Source organism: Monodelphis domestica, chromosome 1 (assembly GCF_027887165.1).
Source record: "Monodelphis domestica isolate mMonDom1 chromosome 1, mMonDom1.pri, whole genome shotgun sequence".
Taxonomy (NCBI): domain Eukaryota; kingdom Metazoa; phylum Chordata; class Mammalia; order Didelphimorphia; family Didelphidae; genus Monodelphis; species Monodelphis domestica.
In genome coordinates this window covers 49,463,661-49,485,881 of record NC_077227.1, presented here as the reverse complement: position 1 = coordinate 49,485,881, position 22,221 = coordinate 49,463,661, and the positions used below count along the sequence as shown (strand labels likewise).

Sequence of the window (22,221 nt, the reverse complement as noted above, 5' to 3'; positions counted from 1 at the left end):
GCCGAGGGCTCCCCGGGACCTCCAGCAGCACACATTAGAGCTGAAAGGCACCCCATCCCTTCCCGTTGTGCCCAATAGGCGGCCATAGAGGGTGACCCAGCCCGTCCGCCTGGAAGCCTGATGTATTCTGGGGTCTAATTAGAATAATCATTCACAGTTCTATGGACCTTTCAGGGCTATGGTGCTCCCCCCACAAAAACACTGAAACAGGTAGGATGAGTATTGTTGCTCCATTTTCCGGATGAGGAAACCGAGTCAGAGGCTAAACGAATTGCCTTGTGGTGATGCCGCTAGTCAGCTGTGTTGAATGTTTTTAAACCCTCAGCGGCTGTCCATGCTGTGGATTAGTTCCAGGGTAGAAGAGCTGTGAGGGCTAGGCAAGAGCTTAGAGCCTTGCTCAGGGTCACCCACCTGACCCCAAGATTCCCATCTCTAGGTCACATCCCAGCTGCATTCGTACAGCGCTTTAACGTCTGTCAAACCTTACTTAGGCCTCACAACAGCCTCGAGAGGCATTATTTCCTTCATTTTACAAATGGGGAAATGGAGGCCAACAGACGTTTAGTGACTCATCCAGGGTCACGCAATGAGGCAAGATCCCACGTTAACACTATCCAGAGCCACGGAGCTGCCTCAGATCTGTCGCTCTTTGCCCGCCATCGAGCGGCTCCAACAGGTGGCCGGTTTGGTCCTGCATCCTGCCAGTCTCCCGCTGTGCCTCGCACTGGGCCGGGGGACCTCGAGGCCCTTGGATGCCTTCCTGTCCCCCCCCCCAGTCCACTTCTTCCCCTTCCCCTTGGGACCCTCACAACTGCCTGACAGAAGAGGTCCGGCCAGGGGTGCCTCCCGGCCACGCTGTGTACGCCCGTTTTCAGCATTGGCCGGGAAGCAGCTCCAATGCTAACCCCCTCACGAGAGGCTGCCAGGGTGGAAAAGCGCAGTCCCTCAGGAGCCCGAGGAGGCGAGTTCGAGTCCTGTTTCTCATACTCTGTGAAACCCGGGACACACTTGGTTTCTCGGTCTGTATACTGAGGGGATGGGTTGGCACAAAGGGCCTTTGAAGCTGGCCCTGCGTCTATGTCCATGCCTGTCTGGAGTCTACTGGGCGAGACGGCCACCCCTGAATTCCTCTGGGCCGCTCGCCCCAAGGGGTGGGGGGTCTGCATCCTCGGTCACTGAGCCCTGGGAGTGTCAGGGAGGCTCCTCGGATGGGGAGGGCAGGCCGGGGCTCTGGGGGTGGCGAGGGGACGAGATGGGCAAGTCCTCCAACACCCCGAGGAGGACAAAGGCCACGCAGAGGTCCTTCCTAGCCGAGGCCTTCTGGGACCGCCCCCTGGTGGCAGCGAGTCATGCCCTGGGCGGCGGGACAGCGTGGGGAGCCCCTCGTAAAGGGTGAGAGGGGACGAAATCCGTCACTGACACGCGGGGGAAACCCGCCGCTGGAGCCGAGCCCAGGGAGGGAGGGGCTGGAACAGGCGGCGGTCGGAGGGCTCTTGGCCGCCCGTCGCCTTGGAGAGCTGATGCGTCCCGGAAGGGTGCAGCCACTCCTCAGAAAGGCCTTGGGGGCTTATGACGGGTCACCCACGCTGTCGGGCCACTCCTTGCCTTTACTCACTACCAACACTTGTCTGCCTCTGATTTTCTCAGATAAAAAAACTCCAACAGGAAAGGCAGTGGCATTAGTGTTTGAGGCCCTCCCTTGTGCCCGAGATCCATGCCGAGGACTGGCTCCAAGGCAGAAGAGCGCTCGCGGCTAGCAGACGGGCTCAAGGGCTTGCCAGGGTCCCCCAGCCGGGCAGTGTCTGCGGCCACGTTGGCACCCAGGCCCGGCCCGTACAGACGGCCACGCTCGCTCGTGTGAAGAGGTAGAGGTTTATTGGAGTACAAACATGGAGAGCGCGTAAGATAGAAAACGACGACGTACAGACCCGTGCTGAGAGGACATCTGAGGTACTCATCCACCGCCTAGCCTACCCGTGTGCTATCACATTTCTTCGGTTAGAATACATACGATGGGGGAGGGAGAAGGAGGGAGCGAGGCTGCCCTCACCGGGGTTAAAAAGGTCCCTTGTGGGAAGCAGACTCCGGAGCCGGGCCCTCGCCGGGCCTCCTCCTTTGGTGCGCTGCCAAGCGTTTGCCTGGGCCGGGAAGCCGAGGGGACCTCCGGAGGTGCCCGATCCCGGGAGGCCAGGCTGGCTCTACGGGAGGGACCGAGCAACCGAGCGGCATCGTGGGCCATTTCTGCTTCCTCCAGGCGCCAAGTCCACCCTGTGCGGGCGAACCCGAGAAGAACACGCTGGTGACGAGGCCGGGGGCCCGCCTGCCTCGGCGATGCTGGTCTCTGCCTCCAGGGGGACCCCCGGCTGCCCAAAGGAGGCGAGGCCGCCGGGTGGCCCCGAGAACAGCACGGTGCTGACGGTGGCGGGGCAGGAGGCGAGTGCTGGGCCGCTCAAAGACCCAGTCCCGGCTCCAGGCAGCGGCTTCACGGGGATCCAGGGGGCACGTGCTGGGGTCGGGGAAGAGTTGTGACGAGCCCCGTTTTGGCAGGAAAGGAGGCCTCGATCTCCTGGGGAGAGTCCGGAAACCCCAGCTGGCACGAAGAGCGAGTCTGAGCCGCCGCCTCCTCTCCGGCTCCTATCCCTGAGTCATCTGCCTCGTGCCTTCCCCGCCCCCTTCTTCGGGGTCCGAGGGAAGGGCCATCAGGGTTGGGATACCAAGCGCTTTGCTCAGCTTTGGGGGGGATGCTTTTTTTCATCTTTGGTGCTACAATAATAATTATTATTATAATAAAAATAAAAAACAAAGTCAGCAAAACACATATAAAAAGATTTCAGAGATGCAAATACTTCCTGAAGAATCAAACATCAACAATTACAAATCTGAGGTATTTCAAAGAACCCGATACAGGCAGGTTAGGGGGTCTAGGGAGGGGGGTGCTGAGTTGGCCCCTAGAGATGGAGGGAGGGGGAGGGGGAGGGAGGAGGGATGGCCTGGCCGGAGGAGCGTGGGGAGGGCGGGCTGGAAGGGCCGGGGGGACAGGGATCAGGAAAGGGCAATTTTCCTGGGGACAGGCTGGGGGGAGTACCCTTGGGTGACGCTGGACTGGACAAGACCCTGAGAAGCGATCCCCTCCCCTTAGGAGATACTCAGCAGTGCTTTGGGGCTCCCATCGTGTGTGCAGGCAGCACCCCCGGCGTCCTGGGGACCCCGGGCTGCTCACACGCAGAAGCACCCTTCGAGATCATCTTTCCCACTGATTTGGGGGAGGAAGGAAGCTTAAGGACAGAGCTGGCAGGATGAGTCGGTGGCAATGGGGTGACGATCATGGGAAATAAATTAAGGGGAAGGTTAGGAAGGGGAAGCCCACCCCCGGCCGGCTCTCAGATTGTCGATACACTGTGCTGCTCCAGGCTGGGAGACGCCAGGCCCTCAGCGACCGCCCCCTCCCCGTCACCCAAGACAAGCACTGCCCTCCCCTCCCCTCCAGCTCCTTCCCTCCCCAGGGGCGCAGCAGGGCTGGAATGGCCGCTGGACAGACGGGCAGGGCCCTCGCTGTCCGGCCGGGGGGTCTGGGAAGTGGGGGCCGGGTGATGAGGTAAAAACTGTTCAACTCCTTTCCTGGCTCTTGAGGTGGAAGCTGGGCCTCCTGATTCATCAGAGGGCCCAGCTGGTTGAGGGCTCTGCACTGGGGGTGCCCCGAGATGAGGTAGGACTTGGGGAGCAGTGGGAGCTAACACTGCTGCTGCTGCTACAGGTGCTCTGAGGGGCTGGGCTGGCGATGAGGTGGACCACAGGCTTCTGGGCAAACAGCACACCTGGGGCAAGGAAAAGACACGTTGGCAGGAGACGGTTGGTGCCTTACAGCTTTTCAATCACATTCCAGGGGGTGCCCTGCTGCCAAGGAAGACCCTGGCCTTCTGCTGCTCTTTTTAAACCTTTACTTTCTGTCTTAGAATCAACACGGTGTATTGGCTCCAAGGCAGAAGAGTGGTAAGGGCTAGGCCAGGGGGGTCAAGGGACTTGCCCAGGGCCACCCAGCTAGGAAGCTGAGGCCACAATTGAACCCAGGACCTCCCATCTCCAGGCCTGGCTCTCCATCCACTGAGCCACCCAGCTGGCCCCAGGCAGAGATGAAATACTTTTATGGCCCAACTTTCCCTCCCTTGACTTCTCAGATGACCAAACAGACTTTAAACTTCCACGGCCACCCAAATGTCCGTCCACAAGGGGTCTTGGTGCCCGCTCTGCCCAGACTCTCAGAGGCCTCCTCCTCACCACAGCACAAAGGGGCCCCAGAGGGTGAAAGCTTTCGCTTGGTTCTCCCTCAGTTACTCTGTCTACAACAAGCATAAGGGTAGGAGAGAGGCTTGACCAGTGACGGGGAGAACAGCGACTGAGGCCTGGGCCCTCCCATCCTCCCTAAATGCCCCGAAGGTCTCGCCAATGAAGCCTCTCGTTTAAAGGAGACCCCGGGCTCTCGGTGCTAGGAGGGCCTTTGGGCCCCGCGTCCCCTCCCTGTCCCCCCGGGAGCTAGAAGTTCAAATATCATCCTCTCTGACTGGTTTTCTGAGGCCGGCGAGCTCTCTCCTGGACATCTCCTCCCTCTTCCTAGTGTCCCACAGGCTCCCTCAGGCCTGAAGTCCCACCCTGAGAAGGTGACAAAGCAGGGGAGGCACTGCCTGAGGGGGCTGCCTGGACGGAGGGTTCCCGAGAGTTTCACCTGCATAGATGGTGCCATTGATCTCCACAGACATGTTAATGCTGCCAATGCCACTCGTGGACAAGTTCAGCGCGGCGGCTGCCTCAGAGCGATCTTCTGCTGGGAGAGACGGGAAATCAGGGCTTAGTTAGGCCGCAGCGTCCCTTCTGCCACCTTCCCGGTTCGCTGGGGGGCTCTCTTTAATGATCTGCTCTGAGGGTTGGCCCAGAGCCCTTCCTGCGAGGTGAAGGCCTGGAGGCCATCATGACATGATCTCTGACTCTCGGCACACACAGACCTTCCAGCCCAGCCCCCCTCCCTTCAGAAGACCGTTAGCCCAAACGGCAGGTTCTTCTCTCCTCCCCGCCCTCCCCTGCCAGACCCATTCCTGGTGACGCGGGGCCTCGGAGGGTCTCCGGAAGAACTGGGCAGCTGGAAGCCCGGATCCCTGCTAGGCGGAGGCCAAGAAAGAGCCTGAATTTGGCCCAAGCTGGAACACACCTCCTCCACTTGCGCAGAATCCTAGAAGCACCAGTTATCTGTCCCCTAACCATCGATTAAGAGTTTTTCTCATTCCCAGGAATGGGCTTTGTCGTTTCCTTCTGTCGAGGAGGGAGAGGGGTCCCTCCTTCCTCTGTGACACCAGGCCCACCATCGTTCAGCTTCTCCACGAAGCTCCCAAAGGCCAGCCCTGCTGATGGCACTCTGACCACAACAAACCCCAATGGCTCCCTCCCTATACCTTGTCTTAGAATCACTACGAGGTATCAGTCCCGGGGCAGAAGAGAGGTAAGGGCTAGCTGATGGGGTGAAGTGACCTGCCCGCGGTCACCCAGCTAGGAAGTGTCTGAGGCTACATTTGAACTCAGGACCTCCCGCCTCTAGGTCTGGCTCTGTCTGATGAGCCACCTTGCTTCCCCTCCCTTTTACTTCTAGAATAAAACACAAATCACTTCAACCTCTTCCCAACATAGATCCAACTTGCCCTTCCAGCCTTCCTCTAACCCTCACACCCTCCAACACAAGCAAACCAGCCAATGCCTTCTCTGTCTCCACGCTTTTGCCCCCCTGCCCTCCTCTCCCCACCAATGCGATCTCCTCGCAGAGGCCTCGGCGGCCTCCTCCGCTTCCTCTTTCTGTTGGCTCGGGCGGTCTCCCCAGCCTTTGGGGGTCGAGGCCGAGGCACTGAAGTCGGTGGCCTTTTTGATGGACCCGCAAGACACTCGTTTCTGTTTCTAAGCCGTTTTAGTGGCTCGAGAGGAACAAAACGGCCTCCCAGGACATTGAGGCGAGGGCGCAGGGTCTCCTCTCTGAGGCTACACAGAGCAATGACAAGAACTAGAACCAGATTAACATGCAGGTGGGAAAGGTTCACCATGTCCAGCTGAGATGGACATCACTGTTCTAGGGCACGGCAGGTCTATTACTTCCTTTATTCTTTACATAGTTCCCTAAGAAACTAAGAAATAGGCTTTAGGGGCAGCTAAGGGACTCAGTGGGTGGAGAGTCAGGCCTGTAGTGAGGAGGTCCTGGGTTTGAATCCAGCCTCAGACACTTCCTAGCTGTGTGATCCAAGTCACTTAATCCCCATTGCCCAGCCCTTACCATTCTTCTGCTTTGGAACCGATACTTACTATCAATTCTAAGAAAGAAGACGAGGGTTAGAATTTAAAAAAAAAGAAACAAAACTAGTTTTCTCGCTCTGTTCGAGAAAGACTGCAGGCTGTCTGACACTCTCCACGCCCCCCAACCTTCCTCAAAACAAGCGATGCCCTCCTCTTCCTGGGATCCTGGGAGGGGAAGTTTGGCGCTAAAGTGGTCATCCAGAGGGAGAGCCTCAAGGAGTCCTCGCCTGTCTCTCTGTCCCGCACTCTGGGTCAAAGGGCAGAGTGGGAGCTCTGCCCCAGGCCCCTTCAGACATTAGTCTTTCTCCCAAAGGATCCTGGTACACTCTCTGGTGCATATGCTTGGCTTGGCACAGTACGAGGCCCCCAAACAGCGGGCTCCCCTTGCCAGGGAAGGGAAGCTTTCTAACTGCCGGCCCCCTCAGCTGGGCCTCAGTAATGACAGCCGTCCCTTCCTCCCCAAACCTGCCCTGGCCTTGCCTACATCAAAGGCTGAGCCCTTTCATTTACCTGGACCTGAAGGGCTGGCTGGAAGGAAAGGCCAGCTGTGACCTCTGAAGGCCCGTGGCTCTTCTTACAGGTAATGGGGCAGGATGTGGTGACCGGACATGCCCGAGAGTCCGTGAGCTGGCTGGACCCCCACCCCCATGGCTGGCAGCAGCTGCTGCTCCCCCCTCGTGCCCTGGGGGCCCTGGTTCTTGTTTCCTCACCCCTGCCGTTGATTTTTACTTTCATGGGGAGCTGCCGGGCCACGCTGAGCAGGTTTCGGTGGAAAGCCTGCTGCACAAACCGCTGCTCCTCCTCGGTCATCCTCGACACCTTCTTCTCAGGAGGCTCCCCGGCCTCCAGCCGCTCGCGCAGCTGCTCCAGCGTACTGGTGCGGGTGCCTGCCTGCTGGCCTCCCGCCAAGGTCACTGGCACAGCCAGCCGGTTGGGCATGGGCACCGACATGGTGACTCCATCACCTGCTGAAGAAAGCAGGCGCCTGGGGTCAGAAGGAGGCGGACGGGGCTCCTAGACCAACGCCAGGACTCTCCTGCCCCCTTGGCTCCCTCGGGCAGCCACTGACCTTTCCTGAGTGTCGCAGCTGGCGGTAGCCGAGGACTGTTGCTTCCACCACTGCCGCTGGGGGTGAGGCCGAGGATGGGGAATCGGATCTTGGGGGGGGAGAGCAGGGAGGTGGGCCCACCAGGGGTGGTGGGGGAGTAGCTGAAAAGGGAGGAGCTGTAGCTGGGCCGACGGCCCTCCCGCCGGTTGCCGTCGATGGCAGCCTGGAGCTCAGCGGGGGAGCTCAGCGCTTTCTTCTCACATTCATAGGCGTACAAGTACTTCATGTACCTGGTAGAAAGAGGGAGAGGATCAGGTGACTCGTTACAAAAGTCTCCTGGCATCGGAGAACATCCCAGCAACCTGGGTCCAAGGTCCCTCTCCGGCTCTCCTCCCGACATTGGTCTCCGGCACCCAAGGGGGCCTCGGGCCTGATCTCGTCAGCCAGCCCCTTAGGCCCTCAGACACCTCCACGGCCTTCGTTCTCCTCCCCCTCCCCGGCCACTTACTGGGTGCGCAGCGTGAAGGCTGCGCTGGTGATAGACGTGGGCAGGTTGAGGCCTTTGGTGATCTCCCTCCAAATCTTCTTGTTGATGATCTCCACCAGCCCCCCCTTTTCTGTCACCAGTTTGTAGAGCATGTAGAGATCCAGGATCTGCTTGGCCATGATGGGGATCCGGTTGATCGGAGTCCCTGGAGTCACCAAGCGAGAGAGGACACAACACCAAACGGTGAAACAGACCTACTGCGCCTGCGGGATTTTCAAGGCCGATTAACCTGCCCAGTCCGGGGCCCCAATCCTGCCAGGCTAGAGATCCCGGCAGACGTGCTGGCCGTTCGCTTCAGAGGAAGGCTATGCTATGACTGTGCAAGCATTTACGAAGTACCAACTGTGCGCAATGCCCGTGGGACCCAAAAACAGAACGGAAACACCACCTGCCCCCCCAGATAAGCCAATCATATGAGGAAGGAGAAAACATTAACACGCAGGGGGATCCTTCTTAGGTCCAGTCTTCAAGTTCAATCCCTCATTCAAGAGAGAAGGAAACCGAGGTCCACAGTGATGCAGTGATTGTCTAGTCACCAAGTCTGTGCCTGGGGAGGCTCCAAACCCATGACTTCCTGATTCCAAGGCCACGTGAAGCTGCCCAGAGAAGCTGAGTGGCTCCGAGGAGGAATGCCTTCTGCACACGGAGGATGGCACAGGCCGAGAAAGGAGGGGGATCACGGTACGAAATGAGAAGGCCAGTCAGATCAGGACGCAGAGATGGGAATGAGGTAAAATAAGCCGCAAAGGCAGAGGCTAAAGCTAGGGCTAAGGAAATTGTTATTTGCTTCTGGAAGCAACAACGAGGCACTGCCAACTTCTGAACTAGGGAGGGATGGGATCAGACCTATATGTCAGGAAATCTACTGGGCAGCTCTATGGAAACCTGTATGAAAATGGAGAACTGTGAGGAGGAAGCTGCTACAACAATCCAAATGAGAAGGGGATGAGGGGTTCAATTAAGGTGGCAGCCATGTGATGCAGGGAAGGAGCCTGATTTGTCTCCATGACCCTTCCCCTCCCTGGGCCAGATGTGGATGCTTGTCAAACCCCTTTTCAAATGGGCAATTATACAATTCTTCCCTCCAATAGGACTGATGGCTGATAAAGAAGACAGTCTAGGCTGCTCCTGGGCTGGAAGGGCCTAGCTGATAAGACGTATGTGTCTTGACAAGATGATCTGGACAGATGCCAAATCTCCATTTGACTTTCTGCTATCTGAATAAAATCCACCAGCAAGTATCCAACTCTCCTGTGTTTTGGTGAACAGATTTTGTTCTCCCAATTTGGAGGAGCAGGTAACAAGCGAGGAGTCTTTTCCTTAAGGTTACCTCACCGGCTGGGGATGAAGCAGAAGGGGAAAGCCAGCAATCCTGCTGACTGGTCTAAACCTGGCCAAGTAAGAGAGTATCCTGCTCCAAAGGCTGCGTGTCTGAGAGGACAGAGGAGTCCTCTAAACCAGATTAGATAGAACAAGGTTGTCGTGTAGGAGAAAAAAGCAATGGCCTAGGCTCAGGCCATGCCATTTCCCACCCCCTCCAATGGCTCCTCCTGAGTGGCATCCAAACTCCCTGAGAGGCATGGAGGCCAAGGCCTCCATGGTGGTTGGCTGCCCCACTTATCACACTTCTCATGGATTCTCTCTCTGTTCCAATTGAGCGAGATTGGCCACCTTCTCTCAAACATATCTGGTGCTTTCCTGCCTCTGCCTTTGTTTAGCGTATTTTTCACAACTTCTCTAAGCTCAGGAAGCTGGTGATGTGCTCCAGCAGTCACTTCAAATGTGATTTCCTGGTCCCCACTGGTCAGTAATGGCTTTTCTCCCCTTAGGCTTCTCTGGACTTCTGCCTGGTTGAAATATTAAGACTCCAGTCATCTGTGTGTCTGCTGTTTCCTTAACTAGCCCATAAACTCTTAGTATGTCAGCCTGAGTCTTCTCAGACTCTCTCACTTTGTATAAGATTCTGCCCCAAGTAGGTGCCAAATAAATGCCTGACCCCAAAATGACTCCATCTCTCTGGATGCACCTTTCTCTTCAGTAAAATGATGGGACTACTGTTCTGTAATTATTTTATTTATTTATTTATTTATTTATTTTTAAACCCTTACCTTCTGTCTTGGAGTCAATACTGTCTATTGGCTCCAAGACAGAAGAATGGTAAGGGCTAGGCAATGGGGGTCAAGTGACTTGCCCAGGGTCACAGAGCTGGGAAGTGCCTGAGGCCAGATTTGAACCTAGGACCTCCTGTCTCTAGGCCTGGCTCTCAATCCACTGAGCTACCCAGCTGCCCCTACTGTTCTGTAATTCTAAGTAACATTTGAAAGCTCTAAAGAAACTAAATTCAAATGGGGCCTGATTTTCATAGCCACTGCCTTGGTTCCAAAATGGACAACAATAGAGCCCTTCTCTCCCTCCCCTGCCCTTTTCCAGACAAGTTCTGCTGCCACAGGTTTGCTCCTAGATACTATTAGCACTTCTGTTGACACCATGGCCTGTCAAAGAAGTACTTAACCAGCAGGTCTTGAGAGGCCAGAGGAACAACTAGAGATGTCCCTCTTTCTAATCTCTCTGCCCCCAGTGGGCCCCTGGAAGAGAAAGGCTAGACTAGCTTCCGCCAACTGGCCATGATGGGAAAAGAGAGGAGCCAGGGACTTTATTAGGAAACCTGGCACCAGGCAGGAAGGGCTACTAATGAGCATCAGGGGACAGGGAAAGGAGAAGGGGGGCAGGGGCCTGGACCCAGTGGATCCTTTCACAGCCGGCTGTGATGCCTGTCAGAGAGCATGATGGATTACTGTCATTTGGCAGCCTCGGGATTAATGATCCAGAGGTCAGAGGGGAGAATTCCAGAGGGAAGGGTCACCGTCCAGGTCAGGGTATGAGACTTGTTGCCTTTTGATGGCAAATTCATTTTACTGTACGCAGCCTAGCCTCTCCTCCATTCTTTCCCCCACCCCCAAATCTTGCTGAGATCTCTTATTCAGCTGCCCTGTCGGCTGGAAGCCTTGTCCTGATCAGATAAGAGTAGTGTGTCTCAGCTCCATGTTTCCTCCTCCCCATCCCCTAAACATTTTAAGAGAATGGTTTTTTTTTCCCCCTTCTATGTCCTGGAATCTCAGCTCTACCAATTAATTGTTGTTGTTTTAAAACAGTTTAATCCAAGTCAGATGGGGGTCTGAGACATCTGATAGACAAGAAAGGGACAGTAAAGGACCTCTGGTCTTCTGCTAAGATAGAGACAAGACATTAATTCATAGATACCATAGAGACACAGACTAAGAAACATTCTTTGTTATTTTTGGAAGGTCAAGTCTAAAACAGAAGATGATTTTGTTTTAGAGGTCTACATGTAATACGTTCAGAAAACTGGCCTTCTACTCACTCTCCACCTCATATATCTCTCTTCTCTGCCTGCTGGAACAGTCTTATTTCAAGGTCTTTCTTGGATACTGTCCCATTAAAGAAACCTTCCCTGCCCGATGTCTCCCCCATCCCACTTCCCTCATTAGCTAAAAGGAGCTGCTTCCTCCTTGAATCTTTTTAGAGCTCCTGGTCTGCATCTCACCTCTTTCCCCATCCCATTCTCCCTGGCATCATCTCTATTTGTGTCCATGCAGGCCATAACCACTTCTGGTAGAGCAGAAGCTCCTAGATGAGGAAGGGTAGAGTTTTCATTTGTAGATTCCCAGGTCTGAGTATTGTGCCTCACATGGAGTAAGTTCTTAATGGACAAAGGGTGAATGTCAAGTACCTTTAGTAACTTTTCCTTTCTATAGTGCCATCTTGGCCTCCCTTTCCATATAAGCAAATGAAACCAGAAGGCTAATGTAGCCAAATCTGACTGGGGTGGATCAGGGCAGAGCCTAGAGTGATGTGCCCATATTCACCTGTGTGAAGATTGGATTTGGCTCTCCCCTGATTGTAACAATGAAGGTACTTAGCTCTTCCCTGATTGTGAAGATTACATTGTAACCCTTGTCTATTTTTAGATTTAATCCCCATAAGTGTAAACATGGTATTTAAAAGTTAAGCCCATCTTTAGATCTAATCACCAAAAGTGCAAATATCCTACTTAATCATGAAGTGGGAGGTCTGTGACCCATGTGTGTGATAATGGATAATGAATCAGAATCAACTAACTGCCTCCTGGGCAGTCCTAGGACAGAGCGTCAACTATGATTGGTACACATGGAATTAGGGGAAAGCACAGGAAGTGATGCAAGAGAAAATGTCTTTAAAAGGGGCTGTCACTTCCTGTGACAGTTCTTCATTTTTGGAAGCGGATATGGGAGTCTTGGAGTGGAATTTCCTGTGAGAATTCAATTCTTCATGCTTTCAAGTTGAGGCTGGTGAAGAGGGGCAGAAGAATCTGCTGACTGGACTGACACGTGGGGAGTGAAAAAGCTGACTCTTTCCTGGATTATTTTCTGAAAAGACTTGCCTCAGGAGGGACTTTCCTAGGTTCTCAGCTTTGCTAAGGTCAGCTAAGGACCAACTCTCCACATCTGGTTGTTGAGCCAAGGGCTGGGAGTAAATTACTTAAGTGTTTAGGCTAGATAGGCTTACCTTATCCTCTCTCTGATTTCTTACTTCATTCTTTCTACATTTTGTAATGAAATTGTAAATAAAATCTCTTTGGAATTAATTAAATTCCTGGTGACCAAACTCTTAAATAATAAGGTCCAACCCTTTAAAAAATAACCCCCCGGGGGAAGCTGGGTAGCTCAGTGGATTGAGAGCCAGGCCTAGAGACGGGAGGTCCTAGGTTCAAATCTGGCCTCAGACACTTCCCAGCTGTGTGACCCTGGGCAAGTCACTTGACCTCCATTGCCTAAAAAAAAAAAAATAACCTCCCCTCCCCCCTTACAACTTTGGCGACCACAAAGGGGCAGTCCCTTTTAAAGAGATTTTCTCTTGCATCACTTCCTGTGCCTTCCCCTAATTCCACGTGTACCAACCATAGTTGACGCTCTGTTTTAGGACTGCTCGGAAGGCAGTCGATTCTGATTCATTACCCATTATCACACACGTGGGTCATAGACCTCCCACTTCATGATTAAGTAGGATATTTGTACTTTTGGTGATTAGATATAAAAATGGGCATATCTTCATACTTAACTTTTAAGTACCGTATTTACACTTATGGGGATTAAATCTAAAAATAGACAAGGGTTACAATGTAATCTTCACAATCAGAGAAGAGCTAAGTACCTTCATTGTTACAATCAGGGGAGAGCCAAATCCAATCTTCACACCTGTCCTTCTAAATGGGGAAACCATGAAATCAAAGAGAAACAGGTGATTTAGATGTGGAGAGGACCCCTCCCCCCATTAGTTTGCCACTGAACTTAGGCAAGTCCCTTCTCTCTTGATTTTAGTTTTACCATCTAAAAAAAGTGGGGGAGGAGTTTGGACAAGAATCAAATGATTTCTATATTTTCACCCACTAGGATTAAACATGGGGAGATACAAGGCATAACTATCAAGTGATAAGAGTGGCTTTCTTTGGTAGCTCTTAAAGGGAGTTGGAAAGAAAGGGCTGCCTTCAGTGTTTGAACATCCTCAGTGGGGGGGGGGGGGGGAGGGCAGGGAAGTTGGGTCTATTTTCATCCTTTGAGGGTAGGTTTGACTCCTAGAAATAGTACATTTGGGATCACATCTTGTGAACAAGATTATATAATTAGCAGAGGAAAAAGGCATGGAGTAGAAAAACAAAACAGAAAATGAGCCTGAGATTCCAGGGGCAGTGCAATAGAGTGGGGGTGCTGTGTATCCAAAGTCAGGAAGATGGGGCCCAGGTCCCAGGTCCCAGGTTCTGTTTCTTACTGCCTAGAGTAGACTCCACAATTTCTCTAGGCTTCCTCTGTAAAAGGAGAGGGATTAGATATGGTATTTCTCATAACTCTCCCAACTTTAAAGCTTACTGATCCCATGTGTCTTGTAAATGGCCTCCACAAACTGTTCAACAAAAAGCCTGAACAAGGGCAGTATCATGAGGATAAAAAAGGTGGTGGCGGGGTGTGATGCCAGTGGATTTCAATATGTTCATCTAACTTCCCTTCACCCTTTATTTCATTCCTAAAGAGTGGAGGGGGGAGTGGGAGCTACAACAATAATGAAGAGAAACACCCATGCTGAACAACTTTTCGAACAGCTGGAACTGCCTAAAAGAAGAATGGGCTACCTTGAGAATTCCTTTCTCCCAGAGGGCTTTAAGCCAAAGGGGGCCAACCACCTGTCAGGAATGCTGGAGAAGGCCATTTCTACTCAAGAAGAGACTGAACTCAGTGCGCTCAGAAGTTCCTAATGCTTCTAAGGAAAGATAAAGACAGGAATCAAGGAGCGTGAGGGAATATCAATGCCTAAATTTTAAATAAAATCCTGTCAAACAGACTTCAGAGATTTATCCAAGAAACCATCCAGTAGAGTCAAGTTGGATTTATACCAGAGAGTCATGATAGTTCAATCCCAGTAAAACAATCAACAGAATTATTCACACTAAAATCAAAAACATCCCCAGACATACAATTATCTCAAGAGATTATACAAGCCTCTGATAAGGTACAACACTTATTTCATGCTAAAAATAACCACCACCCTAGAAGGTATGCTTAGAAGAATCTTTCTGTGATTCAATAAAATACATTTATGAAACCAGAAAGCATCTTAACATGGAGGATACACTAGAACCTTTCCCAATAAATACATGAGTAGGGCAAAATGTTTACTTTTCCTGCTCTTACTTGAAATGGCTTTAGAAATGCTAGTGTAAAATGGAGATTTAAAACCCTAGACTTCAATCCCCAGAAGTCCTTGGTACTTCCCAGAATTCCCTATAATCTCACCTGAGTCCCCACCTGGGCAAGATCACAATTAGTATTTAAACTGGTGGTAACGCCTACCTTGACCTCTTCTATGCTTACGCTTGTTCTGCTCTTCCATTTGCAAGGATGTAGAGAGTAATCTAAGCACAGGGGTTTTGAATGGGCTAATCAGCCCTAGGCACGTGGTTTTCTTATTTGTATTTTCTTTATTCCTTGATTTTCTAATAATCCTTAATAAACCTCACAAAATATAATATTTCTATTACTAGAGACTAAATTTAATTTTTACACTAGTAATACGAATAAGTCAAAATAAAGCCTCAAACAAAGACAAAGTAGAGGCAAAACTATACTGATTTGCTGATGACATCATGATTTATTAAGAAAATCCCCAGGGATAAGCAAGGCAACTAATTTGAGAAATTAGATTGAACAAATTGCTGGCTACAAAATAACTCCAAAAAAAATGAAGGGTATTTCTATAGAAAAACACAATCTAAGAATCATTGAAAAGGAAATACCATTCAAAATAACTATAAAATACATTAAATAAGGGGTAGTTAGTTATCTTGGTGGATTGAGAGCCATACCTGGAGAGACCTGAGTTCAAATTTGACCTCAAATACTCCCTAGCTGTGTGACTCTGGGCAAGTCACTTAACCCCCATTGCCTACCTCTTACAACTCTTCTGCCTTAGAATCAATACTTAGTATCCAAAAATACCACCATGCTGGATAATGAGATTGTTACAAGCCCACAGATGAAGGCAGGAGGAAGCAATTCTATTCCTTCAAACTAGCAGGAGAAATCCATTTCTATTCTGAAAGGCAGCTATGGAAAGTTCAATGTCACCTTCTCAGGATCAGCTTCCCCTATTTTGGTCATGTGGGTTACTTCCATCTACTTATAATTCCCACGTTCAGATTAATACAGTCCTTGGCTTCCAATGAAAGTCTGGCCCAGGCCCTGTAGGATCTTAGGAGAAGTGTGGCTGGCTAGACACGGGCACTTTTCAAAACTGGAATCAGGCAGAAGGCATGGAAAGGAAAGATCTGGGGCATGTTTCACTTTCTGCTCCATGGATACTGTTATAGGGTATACTTGGCTGACAATGGCTTTATGTTAATGTCTTTTATTGGTAAGTCAAATTACCTTCAACCACAGAAAATCTTGGCATTATGGCCAAACACAAACAACACAAGCAGAGAGACTGAAGGGAAGAAGGCTCATTTTAGTCTAATTTGAGGAAGCTGACATCTGGGAAGAAAAACTGCCCCTAAGAAAGAGGACAAGAAGGCAAATGGTCTCCTCCTAAGAGGGGAACTTGTCTATTAGCTTGTGATAGCATCAAAGGTTCCATTTGTTTAACACAAGTTAAAAGCTTCTGCCTTAGGCCTGAGTGTATAGGGAGATCCCTATCACAGAATCACAGAATTTGAGTTGGAGAGCACCTCAGCAGTCAACCAACCCAATTCATCAGGTTCTCCTAAATCACCTCCCAGGGAGGCCCTTTTCAACTATGGTGGGTGTCACTCAACCTGAATTAGCCCTAATAAGCCATGTGTAACTATCAGAAAGAAATAAACAAAATTTCAGAGCACTCTTGTGGTCTTTACTATTGCCCTTGCTGGAGAACGAATTGCTGCTCCATCGAACCTCCCAGAGGGGGAGGGCAGCACCTGATACATAAGCCTGTGGACTGTCAGTCACTGCTCTCAAAGCAGGAGCTGGAATGGAGGGTAATTAATCATGCTCTTTTTGACAGAAGTCCTGGGCCTTATCTGCACCCCAAGAAATGCCACTGGTCTCGGGTTCCCTCCTCAATAAAGGAGACTGACAGTTCCAACAAAGCTGCTCCTTATCAGATTTCAGCCTGGAAGCTGGAGGCAGCCTGAGGGGCAGCCATGTAAAAGGCTTTTATGGGGACCACAATCTAGTGAAAGAAGCTGGGATTCTTTAACCCTTGTTGGCAGGAATTCTATTGGAGGCCAATGAAAACAGGGCATATGCCCAGTACTTTGGACACAGCTGTTGCTGTAAAAGGGATGCTCTGAAATAGCAATTCCCCTCTACAAATACAGTCTGAAAAACAGCTTTTTTTTTTTTTTCAGGGAAGGAGGGGGAAATGGCCCTCTTTGGCCCAAGGGAAAGAAATGGGAGTAGGACAAGAAAGAGTATTATGTGGAGGGGAAGCCCATCTAACTACCCCCTGAGAGTGCACATATTCCAGGGATCTATGAAATCCACATAGAAGCTGAGAATATAAATGGATTCAGATGGAGGCCTCCATGCCAACCACTGAAGGGTTGGGGTCTTGGGCCTAAGGGCATGGCTCTGCCAGGGACTGGTTTTCCCTGACTTAGAAAGGATCATTAATCATTTTGGCAGAAAAACTGTCATAAACTAGAAGGCTAGGGAACTAGATCTCTCTCTCTCCTCTACACACATACCCATCCACATACATAGACACACATACACACACAACCCTCCTTCAAGGCAGGCTCTGTTCCTGGCTGCGCCTCTGCAGATTAACTCTTTCACCACCAAAATTCCTTTTCTTGGACCAGGCCAGGGAGGTGACCTGAGTCATTCTTATGAGCCATTTCTGCAAAAAATGCCTTCCTCAAGGCAATTAGGCTGCAGGTTCAGGTGGTCAGCAATGCAAGCTAGGGGCAGGGCATGCAATTAAGATGCAACTATCCAGTAAAAACAATTGCACAGTGCTGAAAGGGGGGAGGGAGGGAGAGTGGGAGAGAGAGAGGGGTGGGAGAGAGGGAGGGTACTGGGGGGAAAGTGTTGAATCAATGATCTCTGATTAAGCACTTCCTTTGTGCTAAGCACTGTGCTCAGATCTGGGGATTCAAAGAAAAGTAAGGAGGGGAGGAGAAACAAACAGTCATACTCTCAAGGAGCTCATACACTGACCAGCCAAAACTCTGCTCTCCTGACCTTTGGTTTTCTCATTTTTAAAGAGAGATGATGATGCTCACATTGCCTACCTCTGAGGACTCCAGGGAGGAAACGCTTCATCCATACAAGCTATTACCTATAAGTATGGGCCCAATAATAATGACGGATATAGCTGAGCCCCCAAGTCCTCTATAGGACTCACAGCAATCTAAGCAGGAGTGCCTCTCGAGGTCACATCTGGTCCTTCCCTGCCTAACTCTAAAAGGAAAAGCTGGTCTTTGGAAGCTGCTGATCTCTGGCTGAGAGAGAAGACAAAGAGTAGCTAGAAAGGGTGTTATGCACACTATCTCCATGGGGCCTCAGGACCTTGGCGAGATAGATTACTAAGTATTAGCCTCCTATTATTGATGAGACAACTAGTTAACATCGATATAGCATTTTAACATTTGCAAAATCCTGTGTAGACATTGCATTTTATCCTCACAAAAATCCTGGGAGGTAGATGCTGTTCTTATCCCCCATTTTACAGATGAAGAAATGGAGGCAGAAATTTTATCCAGGATCACAGGTCTGAATGTCTGTCATATGTTTGAAGCAAAATTTGAATTCAGTTTCCTAATTCCAAATCTAAAGCTCTACCTACTCTGTCACGTAGTTGCTACCAACTGAGCCAGAGAATTCCAAATGATTTTTACTCAAGGTCACAAGGTCAATAGAATGAAAATGCAACCCTTTTCTTTTCTTCCGATTCCAAATCCAGTGTTTGTCTCTCTCCAGCCAAGCTGAAAGGGGGAGACTCGGGCATTAAAGATATCTGTTGGACTGACCTGTCCAATACCAGTCTTCAGAAAGTTAGGGGTGCTGCTGGTATCTTTGAGACTGGAACGTATCTTTAAAGATGTGCCATTGAAGCCTTTCGTTTTTCTATCACAGTAGTTTCCTAATATTCCCCTACAGCCATTTATCCCTGCAAGGCAGCTTCCTTTTCAAGAGTTTCCAAATTGAAACCTCTCAAAGAACACCAAACTCAGCCAACACAGATGACTTCTGAAGCTTCACCTTCCCTCTGTTCCTCCTTTCGCTTTCCTCCTGTTTGTGCCAATGCAGCTGGTAGCTAGATTACTGGCAGAGATGGGTGAGAGACAAGTGAATCCACTTTGCTACTTGCTAGAAGTCCTGCTACAAGATTTCGAAGGGGAGGAAGCTGAATCTGATGGCTAAAGAGAATCATTCAGATTATCTGGGGGTTTCAATGACCCATGTTCTCCCATTACCAAGGATAAGTGATGGCTAGCTGTACTATATCAAATGACTGCTAAAAAAAGAAAAGAAATGACATTGATAACAACTGTATAGCCTGAAGAATGGCAAAAAGGTAAGGAGTAGGAATCTTTAGGCCCTCGAAAAGTGGCTAAGCCTAAGGGGAGGTCCTGGGTTCAAATGTGGGCTTAGACACTTCCTGTGTGGTCCTGGGCAAGTCAATTAACTCCCACTGCCTAGTCTTTACTATTCTTCTGCCTTAGAATTAATACACAATATTGATTCTAAGACAGAAGATAAGGATTTTTTTTTCAAAAGAAAAAGATTGTCAATTAAACTTTCAGGGGAAGTTAGAGCAGAAAAACAACTCAAAGAGAGAGGATTCTTTGAGGACATATGCTGTCCCAATGGGCTTCCAGGGCTAGAGCTGTACCCTGAGCTAAAAGAACACACCAGAAAGTGCCTTCCTTCCATGGGACAAAGCCACATACAAGAGAGCGTTTCCTTGACTGTGATGGACAGATAAGTGCACAACGCAAGGAAATACACTCAGTTAAGCCCCTTTCCCACAGTAAATTCTTAGTACACACACACATCAAAAGCAGCTCTTGAAACCCATTTGGGAAAAGCAAGGTTGGGCTGTAGCCTTAAACAGAATTAGGGGGACCGTCTCTTCCCCACTGCCCTGTGAGGTGTGTGCAGAGCTATTCAAACATGAATCAAACCTAATCTTATTGGCTCTTAGATGAGGGCAGCAGAGAGTCCTGCTGGCCTTTCTCATGAGCACAGTGGGTTTAGCACCTTTGATGTTTCTGCTCTGACCTTTGGGCAAAGGGCACATTTTTCTTTAAGTGTGGTGAAACTCAATTATAAAATGCAATACCATGCCATGGACTTCATTATGCTATCTGGGATTCCTAATCACCATCTCCTTTGTACACAAGGATGGCTTGTGCGAGTGCAGCTTCTGCCACAAGAATGGTAAAAATGGAAGGGGAATCGGGGTGGCTCAGTGGATTGAGAGCCAGGCCTAGAGACGGGAGGTTCAAATCTGGCCTCAGACACTTTCTAGCTGTGTGACCCTGGGCAAGTCACTTGACCCCATTGCCTAGCCTTTACTGCTCTTCTGCCTTGGAACCAATATACAGTATTGATTCCAAGATGGAAGGTAAGGGGTCTTAAAAAAAAAAAAGAACAGTAAAAATGGGGCTAACAGGCTGCAGAACTGTCACTTTAGGACACCAGTTCTTTGTAATGGGGATTTTCGGATCATTTACCTGGGATTAGCCTGCTGAGGAAGGAAAGACAGTAGCATGGTCACATCTCTAGTCGAAGACTTTAACATTTTGGCTTCTTGCATATCCTGGGGCATAGGGAACAGGCTCCTCTTCTCTCCCCCTTATGAGGAGGGAAAGAGACTAAGTTTCTATTTGGGCCAATCCTAGGATATGGGAATTAAGAGGACTCCTCAGTGGACAGGAGAATGCTGGATGGTCCTGAGAGACATGCTGATGAAGTTCATTAGACCAGAGGATTCTGTACAGAACTGGTTAGCCAACACAATGTCACAATTGCCATCTAAAAGTCTTTTCTCATTCCTCATCCTTCTTGACCTCTCTGCAGCTTCTAACACTGCTGATCACACTCTTCTGCTTGAGAGACTCTCTTCTCTTAAGGTTTCTGGGACATTTTTATATCTCTTTCTCTCCTGGTTCTCCTCCTATCTACCAGATTGCTTCTTCTCAGTCTTTTGCTAAATCTTCATCTAGGTCATGCCTGCTAAATATGGGTTTCCCCTCTATCCCATTTCACTTAACGATCTTAGCAGCTCCCATAGATTCAATTATCATCTCTATGTTGGTGATTCTTATATCTGTTTATTTGGCCCTGACCTCTCTGCTGACCTTCAGTCTCATATCTCTAAAAGCCCATTAGAAATCTTGAACTAGACCTCCAGTAGATATACCCCAAACAAACTGAACTTGCTATCTTTTCCCCAAAAGCCTCTTGCCTTCCAAACTTCTGGATTGCTTACTGTCTAGAGCACCTCCCCCCATCCTCCCATTACACTGGCTCCTGCCTAGTGTTTCAGCCTCAACCCTTTACACTTTCTTACCCCAACATATGTCACGACATCTCTTGCATACATCCACATCTCTTCTCTGACTTGCCACTACCCTAGTACAGGTCTCCATCACCTCACACTTGAACTCAGTCTGCTGGTTGTCCTCCCTAACACAAGTCTCTCCTGATTCCTAACATCCAAAACTTTTCAGCTAATTCAACTCCTCAAACATTAAACCATGCTGACTCCCCTCCAGCATTAGCCACTGGAATAGAAGGCACATAGTCTACTGAATGGGCCAACCCCTGAATGACCACTTCAGGATCTGAAGTCTGAGAGCTCCCTGCTCAGCTTCCAATGTATAAAGCAGGCTGCTCAGGTGGTAAAGAAAACTGACCAGCAGCAAAAGGGCAAGAAAAAACAAGCAGAAACAAGTGTGTCCTAGAAATCAAAGGTAATGATTACAGGCTGAAAGATTCCTCTGTTGAAGCCAATTCACCCAAACAATTAAAAGAGGGGGAGAGGGACACACAGGAAGACAAAAAGGCAGTTAGAGGCTCCTTCTGCCTCCTCAGGCATTATGGCCACGGGAAAGTATTTTATCACTTGCAGCTGCGATCATTCAGAGACAGCCTGCTGTGCTCCTGCTGCAAATAAACCTCATCCATTCAACCTATGTTAAGCCAATGCCCCAACATTCTGCAGAATGTCCTTGGCGCCAGTGATGAAGACCTGAGACCTTTCAAGCTCAGGGCCTTTTTGGAAGCTTCTTGTGAAATTTGCCATTTAGTCTTCACAACAGCTCCAAGAGTATTACTCCCCAGTCTTGCTATCCTCCCACCCTGGTCACCAAAAACTGACATTATCCCATGAACCTCAGAAAGTTCAACTGAAAAATGCCAAGAAAGTCACAAATGTCAGGGACTCTTATTCTTACGTGCATGTGAAGTATAAATATTCCAGGCTTCATACAACTGAGATACACAATCAAACCCCAGTGTCTCTGACAGTCTTTGAGAATGAGAGTATTTTCTGGAAAGGTGAGCATTGCAAGTACAATGAGAATTGTCTCTCCCAAATCCAATTCATTCTCAATACCCCTGTTTGTTATTTTCCCTAAAGTCTGGCCTTCCTCATGGATTCCCTCACTTAGCCTCATTTATTTTCAAAATCCTTCTTTTAAATGAGGATTCCAGTACTTGATTCATAGCATTATTATGAGGAAAACATTTTAACCATTCAT

General features: G+C 49.7%; 1 protein-coding gene across 8 annotated transcripts in view; it reads right to left on the bottom strand.

The window, feature by feature from the left end:
• Positions 1–1,858: 1,858 nt before the first annotated feature.
• The window catches only part of ARID3B (AT-rich interaction domain 3B), a 60,175-nt gene continuing 39,812 nt past the window's right edge, over positions 1,859–22,221 (bottom strand). For 3 of the 8 annotated variants that reach the window (XM_056798799.1, XM_056798782.1, XM_056798808.1), the window contains exons 5-9: positions 7,881–8,064; positions 7,394–7,662; positions 7,035–7,292; positions 4,721–4,819; positions 1,859–3,815 (exon numbers count right to left, since the gene is read on the bottom strand). In XM_056798799.1, coding sequence (XP_056654777.1) covers positions 3,655–3,815; positions 4,721–4,819; positions 7,035–7,292; positions 7,394–7,662; positions 7,881–8,064 — 971 coding nt within the window. In that variant the 3' untranslated portion in view covers positions 1,859–3,654. The remainder of the gene's footprint in view (positions 3,816–4,720; positions 4,820–7,034; positions 7,293–7,393; positions 7,663–7,880; positions 8,065–22,221) is intronic. The other 5 variants (XM_056798819.1, XM_056798794.1, XM_056798815.1 and 2 more) reach the window with 3 other exon arrangements.